This window comes from Balaenoptera borealis, assembly GCF_965194805.1.
Source record: "Balaenoptera borealis genome assembly, chromosome: 7".
Taxonomy (NCBI): Eukaryota; Metazoa; Chordata; class Mammalia; order Artiodactyla; family Balaenopteridae; genus Balaenoptera; species Balaenoptera borealis.
In genome coordinates this window covers 22,423,618-22,436,921 of record NC_138864.1, presented here as the reverse complement: position 1 = coordinate 22,436,921, position 13,304 = coordinate 22,423,618, and the positions used below count along the sequence as shown (strand labels likewise).

The 13,304-nt window shown below is 43.2% G+C and overlaps 2 protein-coding genes across 9 annotated transcripts in view; one reads left to right on the top strand and one right to left on the bottom strand.

Moving 5' to 3' along the window:
• The window catches only part of LHFPL3 (LHFPL tetraspan subfamily member 3), a 602,509-nt gene that overhangs the window by 530,556 nt on the left and 58,649 nt on the right, over positions 1-13,304 (top strand). The gene's annotated exons all lie outside the window — the stretch shown is intronic.
• Positions 5,967-13,304, bottom strand: part of LOC309632377 (uncharacterized protein) — a gene marked incomplete at its 5' end in the record, with an annotated part of 97,977 nt that continues 90,639 nt past the window's right edge. Inside the window, 3 exons of one of the 4 annotated variants that reach the window (XR_014246869.1) lie at positions 5,967-7,364; positions 7,442-7,606; positions 8,025-11,317. Coding sequence is in view for 1 of the 4 variants with exons in the window: in XM_082399914.1 (XP_082256040.1) it covers positions 11,222-11,317 (96 nt within the window). Of the gene's footprint in view, positions 11,318-13,304 lie in introns of all 4 variants that reach the window. The other 3 variants (XR_014246870.1, XR_014246871.1, XM_082399914.1) reach the window with 3 other exon arrangements.

Sequence of the window (13,304 nt, the reverse complement as noted above, 5' to 3'; positions counted from 1 at the left end):
TCCTTTTATTTTCAAGGCATTTAATTTCCAAAATGATAATAGCACATTTTTTTCTAATTATAAAAGTAATGCATGCTCAGCTCACTGTAAAAAAAAAAACAAAACAGACAATACAGAAAGTGAAAAACACATAAATCTGTCATTCAGAGCTTAATTAGCACATTATGGGGTAGATCCTTCCACGTTTTTTTTTCCCATGCATATATAAATGTGTTTTATTTTCACAAATGGAATCACACTATACATGCTATTTAATAACCTGCTTTTTTCATTTAATATGTCATGGATATCACTCATTTAATATAGATCTACATTCATTTTACTTTTTAAATTTTTAAATTGAGGCATAGTTGATTTGTAATATTAATTTCAGGTGTACAACATAATGATTCAAAATTTTTATAGATTATACTCCATTTAAAGTTATTATAAAATATTGGCTACATTCCCTGTGCTGTACAGTATGTCCTTGTAGCGTACTTATTTTATACACAGTAGTTTGTACCTCTTACTCCCTATCCCTATCTTGCTCCTCCTCCCTTCCCTCTCTCCACAGGCAACCACTAGTTTGTTCTCTATTTCTGTGAGTCTGCTTCTTTTTTGTTATATTCACTAGTTTGTTTTATTTTTTAGATTCCACATATAAGTGATAACATAGAGTATTTGTCTTTCTCTGTCTTACTCATTTCACTTAGCATAATACCCTCCAGGTCCATCCATGGTGTTGCAAATGGCAAAATTTCATTCTTTTTACGGCTGAGTAGTATTCCATTGTATGTATATACCACTTCTTCTTTATCCATTCATCTATTGATGGACACTTAGGGTGCTTCCATATCTTGGCTATTGTAAATAGTGCTGCTATGAACATTGAGGTGTATGTATCTTTTTGAATTAGTGTTTTCATTTTCTTCAGATACATACCGAGGAGTGGAATTGCTAGATCATATGGTAGTTCTATTTTTAGTTTTTTGAGGAACTTCCATACTGTTTTTCATAGTGACTACACCAATTTACATTCCTACCAACAATATACAAGAGTTCCCTTTTCTCCACATCCTTGCCAACATTAGTTATCTGTGGTCTTTTTGATGATAGCCATTTCTGGCAGGTGTGAGGTGATTATCTCATTGTGGTTTCGATTTGCATTTCTCTGATGCTTCGTGATTTGGGGCATCTTTTCATGTGCCTGCTCGTCATGTCTTCTTTGGAAAACTGTCTATTCAAGACTTCTGCCCATTTTTTAATCGAGTGGTTTGTTTTTTGGGTATTGAGTTGTATGAGCTCTTTATATATGTTGGATATTAACTCCTTATTGGTCATATCATTTGCAATTATTTTCTCCCATTCAGTAGGTTGTCTTTCATTTTGTCAGTGGTTTCCTTTGCTGTGCAAAAGCTTTTAAGTTTAATTTGGTTCCATTTGTTTATATTTGCTTTTGTTTCCTTTGTCTTAGGTGACAGATCCAAAAAAATATTGCTAACAATTTATGTGGAAGAGTGTTCTGCCTATGTTTTCTTCTAGGAGTTTTATGGTTTCCAGTCTTCTATTTAGGCCCTTAACCCATTCTGAGTTTATTTTTGTATATGGTGTGAGGAAATGTTCTAATTTTATTCCTTTACATGTAGCTGTCCAGTTTTCCCAGCACCACTTATAGAAGAAATTGTCTTTTCCCCATTGTATAGTCTTGCCTCCTTGGTTGTAGATTAATTGACCATAAGTGCATGGGTTTATATCTGGGCTTTCATCCTGTTCCATTGATCTATATTTCTGTTTTTGTGCCAGTACCATGCTGTCTGATTACTGTAGCTTTGTAGTGTAGTCTGAAGTAGGGGAGCATGATACTTCCAGCTCTGTTCTTTCTCAAGATTACTTTGTCAGTCTATATTCACTTTAAATGGTTGTAGGAAAGTACCACAATTTATTTATCCAATCTCCTATTGTGGCATTACACTTACTTTCAATTTTTTGCCATAATAAACAATCTTATGTGTACAACTTTGTTCTGTTGTTATGATAGTATATTCAGAGCATTTTTTACAAATATTTATTAAATGCCATTCATTGGACTTTACACTCACAACCTGGTATTAACTGAGACCCCAGTCTCATCTGTGCAGATCAGAGAAAGGAGTAGAGTGACAGGCAAGACTGTCTCAAGACTCAGACATGTCTGGGGAAGTAATATCAAAGTACAATGGTCGAGAAAACAGAGGTGGATCTTGTTTGCCTTTGCTCTTTGTTATCTTTATTGGTGTATACTACTCAAAGTCATAACCATTGAATTCATTTTCTTACTAGTAAAATGGAATTAATGATATTACCTGCCACAGGGGTATTTGTGGGGATTGAATAGCATAATGGATGTAAAGCACTTAGTACATGCCTGGCATACAGTTAGTGTTCAATAAAGGTAGCTTTTATCATCATAGAGAAACCTTAAAATCCCAGCCAGTAGTCTTACAGAGAACAAGGACCACAGCTGATTTCTAAGCTTTTCGGGGAGATGTTCTGACTGGGGTATGACTCAGGGTATGACCACATCCATAAAATAGCAAACAGACCTCTCCCGGGGTTAAGTCTGCTGCCTCCTTCCCTCCTCCTTCCAGCCAAATGCTTACCCCAGTGGAGTTGTATTTCCAGCACTTGGATGTTATCCTTAGTGCCTATAAAACCCTCAAGGGTTATTTTAAAGTGCTTAATTCCAAATAAGCACTAAGAAACTATGTGGATTTCTTATTTTATTATTTGTCAAAATAGGAGAAACTTCACAGGGAAGTCTTAGAAACTGCTTTTCTCAATTCCACTCTATTTCCTCTCTTCTCTCTCACTCCCCTGGGGAGGATGAGGGTTTAATGCTGACCTTGATTTCTCAAAACAAACTTGTAAAATAGGTATTACATCCACTTTACAGATGAGAAAGCCAAAGCTATAGCAAGTAAAATGACTTGGCCACATCTAAGAAGTGGACGACCCGGGATTCAAACTTTCCTCTGATTCCAAAGCCCAAGTGCTAACCTTAAATTTGAATGTACACATGGGGGGCTTGATACTGCCTCAGTAGGTCTACCTGGGATTCTGGAATCTGCATATTCACAAATACCCAGGTGACTGAGATCCAAGAAGGTCCAGAGGAGGCACTGCTCTTGGCCATATAGCATTCACAAAGCCCGGTTTCTGCGGCAGAGATCCCCAAGGCCATGGGATTTTCTCCCCCGGTCATCAGCAAAGTGCCTTTAGTGTAACATCAGTACACCTTGGAATGAAGCCATGTGTATGTTTTGGATATTGCTTGCTTAGAAAATGAGTCCCAGACCAGGGTAGGGGCACACCTGGTTTCTGAATGATTCTGCTGTACTTGTTGAGGTCTTTACCATCTCCCCAGGACAGAGCCAAATCAACTGCAGTGACCTTTCCATCTCATAAATCCTAGTCATCCATCCTCTGGCTGCCTTGTCTTATCTTCTACTGACCCAGTTGGCTTTCCTACTTCAGAACAGGTTTCTAATGCCTTACATCAGTGAGAGAGAGCATGGCAAATTGAGAGATGTGTGACATTGTATGGAGGAGGCAGCGTGGGGTACAGCAGTACTTTTCACACTAGATTCCATGAATCCTTGGAGATCTGCAGAGGTGTGATATAGAGGAGGGACAGGGGAAGAGGGGAAAGAATTGGGCAGAGTGGGGTTCTGGGCCCTTGATCAGGGCAGCTGCCCTGAGTTCTGTTTCATGTGTAGAACTGGAATTCCTAAAAGATTCACTTGAAAAAAGTGTTTCACTGGGGAGAAAAAATGAAAAACTAGTGGAGAAAGAACATCACTCTAGGTCAGAAGAAGGCTAATTCAAGTCTTCAGCTAACTAGCTGGATGACTTTGGGCAATTTCATTTCTCTAGGTCTCAGAGTGCTTACCTGCAAAAAAAAAAAAGGGTGGGGAGGGGTGGAGGTTAGCCTTGTTGACACCTGTCTTAGTCTGTTAGGACTTCCATAACAAAATACCACAGACTGGGTGGCTTCAACAAAAGTATATTTTCTCACAGTTCTGGAGGCTGGAAGTCTAAGATCAAGATGTGGGCAGGTTTGATTTCTCCTGAAGCCTCTCCCCTTGGCTTGCAGTTGGCCGTCTTCTTTCTGTGTCCTCACATGGTATTTTTTACATGCAAGCACACCCCTGGTGTCACTTTCTCTTCTTTCTCCTGGCATTTTCTGACCCGTCCCTTCTCTCTTTTGGTCCCCATTTTGCGCCAGTCATCCATTAGCCCAGCCTGCCTAGTCCTGCTAGACAGTGAGCTCTGTGAGTGCAAGGGCTGCTTCTGATAGTCCCCTGTGTCCCAGGCACCCAGTACACAGCAGATGCTCAGCAAATCTCAGATGTTTCTTGAAAGGAGCCTTAGGCATTGTTATGGACTGACTTGTATCCCCCCAAATTCATATGTGGAAGCCTTAACCCCCAGTATGACTGTATTTGGAGATACGGCCTTTCAGGAGGTAATTAAGGTTCAATGAGGTCATAAGGGTGGGGCCCTAATCCTATAGGACTAGTGTTTTGAGATGAGATGTGAGACATGAGAGGGGTTCGGCATTTAGAGAACTGGAGAAAGGGCATTTCGGCAGAAGGGGCAGAGGCCCGGAGAGTTCCTTCCGAGACCCGCAGGTCACATTCAGGAGGCCAGAGCACAGTCTGAAGCGGGGAACCCATGAGGAGAGGCTGTGGTGGTGAGGCCACGGGAGGCCTCCTGGGCGGTGCTGAGCACATGGATTTATCTGACAGCAAAGGGTCCCCTCTACAAAGTTCTATGCTGAAGAACAGTCCACTCCTTTCTGCATTTTAAAAAGCTCTAATGTTCTGCAATTCAGCTGTTCTCTGTCCCTTCCGTACCGCTGTGTCATTTGTGGCTAACTGATGTCAGCCAATCAGTGATGGATTACACATTTGCTAAGTGCATTAGGTCTTTTTTTATATATATACAATTTCTAAAGGTTACTTTCCATTTACAGTTATTGCAAAATATTGGCTATATTCCCTGTGTTGTACAACACATCCTTGAGCCTGTCTTACACCCAGTAGATTGTACCTCCCACTCCTCCACCCCTATATGGCACCACCACCCCCCACTGGCAACCACTGGCTTGTTCTCTATGTCTGTGAGTCTGCTTCTTTTTTGTTATATTCACTAGTTTGTTGTATTTTTTAGATTCCACATATAAGTGATATCGTACAGTATTTGTCTTTCTCTGTCTGACTTACTTCACTTAACATAATGCCCTCCACATCCATCCATGTTGCAAATGCATTAGTTCTTGATTTCTCCTCTGACAGGGGCTACTGTGTGTGTGTGTGTGTGTGTGTGTGTGTGTGTGTGTGTGTGTGTGTGTGTGTGTGTGAATTAGATCTTGATTATAAACTGCCTTATGGACTCTGTGGTCCACTTCCCTTTGGTCTAGAGAGGAAGCATACATCATACTTGAATGTCTTATTTCATTACAACCCACACCCATATGGATAATTAGGATCAAGACTGTTAAATTTGTGGTAATAAATGCATGTGAAGCCTCATGATCTTGAACTCTGTCTGCTAAAGACTCACTCAAGACCATAGGTCCACATCCTAAGAAACAAAAGCCTCACCACTTCCTGAAGGAGAGGATGAGTTCATGATTTTAAAGAGTTGTGCCTTACCATAATTTCATAGAAGCTTGTAGAGTAGTTAGAAAGAAGAAAGGGGAGCATCATTTGGGCTTTAATAGGTAATTGTTAGTAAAGCCCTTTTAAAGAAAACTGATTCTAGCACTCTCTGAGAAATTTTCAAAAGACATTTCCTTCCCTATTGTAACTTCTGTCCTAAAAGAGGACAGGCGTTAAAGAAAGCATTTAGATGCACAAATAGAGATATATCAATATACATTGTCTGGGTAATATGATTAAAAACAAAATCTTCCCCCAACCCAGAAAATCTCTCCATAAAAGTAGTAGAAAAGGAAAAGAGTTTTATTATTGAATAAGCATTAAACCAGAATGTGGTGCACATCACAGGCAATCTGCAAAGACAGAATGAAGTTACACATTTTTGTAGGGCCGAGCAGATATAACCCATTACACACATGTTTTCAGGATAGTTCATGAAATGCAAAGGCAACACAATTATGAAAAATTTGTAATTTCTGTGCACGGAAGAGTGCTTAGAAGTCACTAAGGCAGGGATGATGTAGTAAGATTGACACCCAATCTATGAGTTCTCATGAAATACACTAAGAATGAGGGTACTACACTCTCTCCCTCTGACGGGCGTGTCTTTGGACTTCATTATTAAAAGCCTTTCAACCTGTGTAAAGTGCGGAATGGCTTCCTGTTAAAACCGGACGGTGAATATTGTTAGGACTGATAAGTCAGCACCACATTCTATTCTCAACATGCTGGGGGGAGCCTACCAGTAATTGTGCCTGTTTCCTTGCTTTTAATAGATTCTACAGTATTCCTTCAGGGGGGGCAAGGGGAGGAAGAAGACAAAAGAGATGTTCATGAATTAACAATCGAAATTCCTCCTCATGAATTATTTATTTTCTAGGAAAGGTCATATGAGATAGTGTTGTGCCTGATGTCAAGGGTGAATTGTCCCTTGCACACAGGAATAGTGCAAGGTCACCAGGACCTGATCCTTAGGCCATTTTCAGCCCCGTCTCAGCAAAGCTTTGCGTGAGGAGTCAGAAAAACAGTTTGAACAGTTATCCTCCAACTCTCCTGTGTTCAAATCAGTATGTCAGATGGAAATGAAGTTGGAAGAGACAGACAGAAAGAAAAAGAGAGATAAAGAAAGGCAGAGAATATAAAGGCTAAAAAATAGGAGAAGCTAGGTGAAGAAAGGAAAAAGAAGATGTACTAGGTCTGTCTCAGGTTGTACATTTTTCATTTCTTAGCTACCTCTCTGTGTATTTATATTTTTTAAAAAATTATTGTGACAACCAAGTGCTAAAATCTCTATTTGTAGGTTCAGGATGGGAGAACCCCTCCCCCGCCTCGACTCCCTCTGCCCAGGTCTTTAATGGAGGTGGAAGGAATTGAAAGCCCCCAAAAAGTCCACATTGAGGTTTCAGGTCACTGAGTACCTCCACCGGTCTCTCAAGATTTGCTTTGCTGGGTTTTTCATAGATTCCTGTGACTGGCTGGTTTCAGCCATTCATTCAACAAACAACTTTTGAGCACTTATTACATACCAAGCACATCACTGAGCTGAGAGTACAAAGATGAATAGGACGCAGTCTCTCCTCAGGGAGCTCATTCCAGGGCCTTGCATCTTAGAGTGTGGGACCAGCAGCAGCATCACCTGGGAGATTGTTAGAAATGCAGATTCCCAGGCTTCGCCCCGACCTGCTGAATCAAAATCTGCATATTTAACAAGCTACGTGGGCAATTCTTAAACATATTGAAGTGTGAGAAGCACTGACCTAGTGGATTATTGGCGGGGGAGAGGGAGATGCTCTTCTGTTTCTTAATTCTTCCATTCGTTCAGCAAGTGTTTGTTGGTCGCCTGCCATCAGGCTCAGGACTGGGAGCTGGCGGTGCGCTCATGAGCAAGACAGAGGAGGTGCTGATGGCCTGGAGCTCACACTCTCATGGGGGAGAAAGGCAGAAAAGAAGAAAATGCATGAGATGGCTGCAGACCACGTGTAGTGCTGGGAAGCAGATAAGCCGAAATATGATAGAAAGAAACCAAAATGAACTATGACAGGTAGGGTGGTGGAAGTCTTCAGGAGTAAGTTATTTCTATTTTGTATCTTGCTTTCTGTTCTAAAAATGTAAACATAGTCACTGGTCCTACGTGAAAAGCGCCAAAGATTATAATACTTCGTCCTCCTTTCCTTTTCTGCCCACTCCCCGTCCCTCTGCCTCTGGCACCAGTCCTGAAACTATAGATGCCACCTAGCAGGTACCGTCACAGCCAGGCCCATTGAAAAGTCCAGGCTGCAAGCAACTAAGAATGTGGATGCAAGCTGAATTATAAAGCCCAGAAAGAAGTACTGGTGTTACCTTTCTGGTTGGTGTAAAAAGGCATTAGAGAATATCGAAGGGCCGGTAACTGGTGTGTAGCTTCCTGTCTCACTGTTTTCTCACATCACTGCAGTCAGGGGCCAGAGAGCGTGCTGATGGGGATTGATGAGTGGGAGGGTGGCCGGCAAGTAAAGATGAGCAATGGGCATATATCGATACGTGTAATCACAACGAATTCAGACCTTCTCATCACCTACAGTGCTGGTGTTAATCAACCTGCAACAGTCAGTGTTAGGCCTTAGTTCAGCCCAAAAGTATGTTGTGAGCATGCATTTATTTTCAGCACAGATCCTAATGTCCTACAGTTAGACCACCTGAGGGACAAACCAATGATTGCCCAAAGAGAGGCTATGGATAGACCAGTAGGTGGAGGACGGGGTTTCAGGTATTGCTCCTCTAGAAATTATGTGTCAGGAAGGAACGCACAAGCCAAAGGTGGCGCACTCTTCCTGACCTGTGAGCACTGTGCCAGCTGTCTAGCTGTTCATGTCATTTACAGTGTATTTAATGCAGCAAATCCAAACCACAGGCAGAGAAAGGGCATCTGCCCACTGTTCCAGTTATCTCTTGCTGCATGACAAACTGTCCCAAAATTTAGTGGCTTAAAACTTTGTCAAAGTTTTGTTGAAAAAACTCACACCCATTAGGATGGCTACTAACAACCAGTTTTATTATATGTCACAATTGTGTGGATCAGGAATTCGGGAAGGGTTTAGCTGAGCAGTTCTTCAGCTCCATGTAGCATCAACTAGGGTCACTTTGTGGCATTTGGCAGGTAGATCAGTAGTATGGAGGGTCCAAGAAGGCTTCATGCATAGGGGGGGCCCTTGCAGGAATGGCTGGGAAGGTGGGCTCAGCCAGGCCATTCTCCCTGTCCACATACTACCAAGGCCTCTCCATGTGGTCACTCCAGCAGGGGAATCAGAAACTGCCAGTTCTCTAAAGGTTCTTAACACCACTAATCATCAGAGAAATGCAAATCAAAACCACAGTGAGATATCACCTCACACCCATTAGGATGGCTAGTCTCAAAAAAGCAGAAAATAACAAGTGTCAGAGAGATGTGAAGAAATTGGAAACTTTGTGCACCGTAGGTGGGACTGTAAAATGGTGCAATAGAAAACAGTATGGAGGTTCCTCAAAAAATTAAAAACAGAACTACCATGTGATCCAGCAATCCCACTTCTGGGTATATATCCAGAAGCATTGAAAGCAGGGTCCTGAGGAGGTATTTGCACACCCACGTCATAGCAGCACTATGCACAATACCCAAGAGGTGGAAGCAGCCCAGATGTCCATCAGCAGATGAATGGATAAACTCAGTGTGGTACATACATATAATGGAATATTATCCCACCTTAAGAAGGAAGGAAATCCTGTCACAGGTTACAACATGGCTGAACCTTGAGGACATTATGCTAAGTAAAATATATACCAGTTGCAAAAAGACAAATACTGCATGATTCCACTTAAAGGAGCTATCTAAAGGCATCAAATTCATAGAAACAGAAAGCAGAATGGTGGTTACTAAGGGATGGGGGTATGTTACCAAGAGAAAGGGGGATGTTGTGTAATGGGTATGGAATTTCAGATTTGCAAGGTGGAAAGTCCTGGAGATCTGTTTCACAACAATGTGAATATACTGAACACTACTGGACTGTAAACTTCAAAATGGTTGAGATGGTAAATTGTATTTTTTTTTTTATAAATTTATTTATTTATTTTCGGCTGTGTTGGGTCTTCGTTTCTGTGCAAGGGCTCTCTCTAGTTGTGGCGAGCGGGGGCCACTCTTCATTGCGGTGCGCGGGCCTCTCACTATCGCGGCCTCTCTTGTTGCGGAGCACAGGCTCCAGATGCGCAGGCTCAGTAATTGTGGCTCACGGGCCTAATTGCTCCGCGGCATGTGGGATCTTCCCAGACCAGGGCTCGAACCCGTGTCCCCTGCGTTGGCAGGCGGATTCTCAACCACTGCACCACCAGGGAAGCCCCGGTAAATTATATTTTATGTGTTTTTCTTTTACCACGTTAAAAAATAAACCACCAGTACTCTTAAAGCCCAGATTGAAAGGGAGGGGAGCATAGACCCCATCTCTCAAGGAGAGGAAAGGCAGAGAATCTGCAGCCAGCTCTACCCTGCCACACCCGCTGTGGGGCAGATCCTGTCTACACCATCTGAGAGTATAGATGGTGAGATGTTATTTCCAGGGGACTGTATTCAACCTCCCAGAGATGAAGGGTGTCAGAAGGCACTATCAGAGGTGGGCACAGTTTGAAACAATAGACTGAGAGAAAATGACTAAGCTTGTATAGCCGATGAGAAAAAATGGCCTGGAATTCCGCCCTTACTCATTTTCACAACAAAGATTCAGCAAGCTATTCTGCTAAAAGCCTGACCACCCCCACGAAGCATTTTTCTCACTTAGACAGTGCCTGCCCCTCAGCTCTCCTGACAGTGGGAGCTCCAAGCCCTAACTGAATAGGTCGGATAGGAACAATACGCAGAAGCAGATCACAGGAGACCTTTCAAAGCCGGCAAACACATAGAAAATTCAGCGACACCACAGCATTTAGACAGCCTGGACAATGTGGCCGTTATAAATGCTGCTCTCATGAGCAGCGATTCAAATGACAGCTTCGTAAAGGGTTTGCAAAGAGCCCTTTGGAAATGAAACATGGGCGACTCGGAGCCCATGACGTGTTACAAGGACAAACCCGGCTGAACAAAGATCCACAGCAGCACTGAATGACTTATTTATTCAGCCCTGCTCTGTACAAACCTGGGAGAAGATGACAGCTTTTAAATCGCCTCCCCTGAGCTATGCAACGTCCATGGTGCGTGGGAAATGTTAGCAAAAGTTTTGAAAAAAGCAGAATGTTTTACAAAGCGAAGATCACAGTGTAACCATGCTAATGCTGCCACCAAATTCTGCAAACGGCCCTGGTGTCTCAGAATTATTAGGCAGAAGGAGTGACAGTAACATCTGGAGAGGGAAACCCTGCCCTTTATCCTATTCCACCTGCTGGCTTCACACGTCTGTTTGAAGGGCTAGCCCCTTCCAAGCTTTCAGGTGGAAAATTCTTTGTGCAGGCCATTTAAGTGATTGCTGTAGAATTCTAATTGTACTCCTTTGGCAAAGTGTTGTCCTGGTCTTGTATAAGGAGTGTTGGTGTTCTGATCAACCCTGGAACACAGGTGCTGGTTCTTTTAGCCTGGCACAGGCTGCAGAATTCTCACATGCCCCAGGGTTCCTGTTGCGTGGCGGCGTCGCGCACTAGGAAGAAGGAATACACAGTGGGAGCCATGTCTGAGTAGCCCCAGCCCAGCCAGCTTTCCCAGGAGGCCTCCTACAGGGCAGCCCGTGCTCGCAGCAGGACCGGGGCTAGGGTGAGGCAGATGAGGAGCCTAGCACGCAGAATTTAAGGAGGCCCTCGCCCTGCATTGGCACGACCCTGAGAGTGAGCGCCTCCTTAAATCTCACACCCGAGGAGCCCCACTTGCCTCCCCTAGTCCAGGCCTGGCTTGCAGGCTTCACTCTCTCTTTTCCCATTCACTCTTCAGCTCCCCACCCAAGGTCAGTACTGGGGAGTATAGTCCCAATGTGGATAGTGGTCAACAAAGAAGGGAACTGAAAGAAGGAAGGGCTGAGTAATCGATGGTGAGATGACAACGAGGGATCCAGTGAGGCATTTGGCTACGCGGAGGCTACCCGTGACCCAAGACCAAAGCAGATCCGGGAAGGGTTGGTGATGAATGACTTGTCCTGGTCTGCTCCTCCTCCATGGGCCCAGATGGTGGGGCATAAACAGGAAACCCTGTGAGACTGGCCACAGAGGTTCCCTTCCTACAAGAAGGCTCAGGATCTTCCCAGGGAGGTGCCTACCCTGTAGGAAGCTCCCTTCTCCCCAGGCTTGGGTGTCAGAACTAAAGCCCTGATCTAAAGCCCTTCCACCCCTGTTTGCTCTCTTCCCAGCCCAATGGGATGTTATAAAGCCAAATCAGGCAGCTTAGAGCTGGGGAAAGAGAAAGCCGGAGTCTCTCTGTTTCCTGTTTCCGAGATGCTAACAAATGGTTCACACCACGTCAGGCTTTTCTATCATGAAATCAGGGGTCTGTTCATTTGCAAACCTCAAGACAATGGGGACTCCCTCTGGCCTCCCTCTTGCCCTACATCACACAGGTATAGTCCTGAGAAGTGCACTTCCCGGGACTACCTTCTCTTCCACACGCACGGCCACTTTTCATCGCCCATTTCCCTGTTCTCCTTCCGACACTTACAACCCCACTCCTCCTCCCCCTCCCCCTCCCCCTCCCCCACTAGCACCTTTCACAAATCTTACTTGAAAACCCAGGCATGCAGCTTTGTGGATTTTAAATAGAAAATTATGCAGAGTGAGTGAATTATGCTGGAGTAGTGGAATCATGGACCCACAAGCCCAACTTTGGATTCCATCGAGCAAGAGCACCTCCATGACAAGGCAACAGAGACCACACAAAGTTCAGAAGTGCCTGTAGCACTGTGTAAAATCCACGGATGGCTTGCTTATGTTGCTTATCTGAAGAAATCACTCTGCCAGCGTGATTCAAGCTCACAGAATCATTACAGACTAATCATCATTATGACATGATCATATTTCAATTATCCCCTGTGTAGTCTGGGTACATTACAGCAACTTCTCTCACTGAGAGAAGTTCGTTAAAAATCATAAAGTGCATTAAAATTTTTTAAAGCATGTTGGAAAACAACAAGGGGATAAATTCTAGAAACAACGACAGAATCAGAGGTTTCCCTAGCACTTATTCAAAAAGCATAATCTTATCTTGAGATGTGAAACGAGGACTAAAACTGAATAATGAGCCAATTGTTTTATTATAATTTGTGTTTCTAAGTGCTCTGTGATGCAAAACCCAACAGGCTGTTTTCTTTCAGCCCCAATCTGGCCAACTAGGTGCACTGACCGATCTTAACAATATATAACATGCCCTTAAGCCCTGGTTAACAGTGCCAAAGTCTATGAAAATCATCCAAAGAATAGAGTCGATCATACTGTTTGTGGTCTCTATCAATATAGGCACAGTCACTAATATGTTGGAGAAAAGGAAAAGCAGCCATCCCCTGAGCATTTGTCCTAAAGAAAGAATTTAAGAGAACACATAGTTTTATATGCAAAGATATTCATTATTGATAATAACAAAAGAAACAGAAACCTACCTACATATCTGACATTTGTGAAATCACTGAGAATGTAATATTGAGCGTG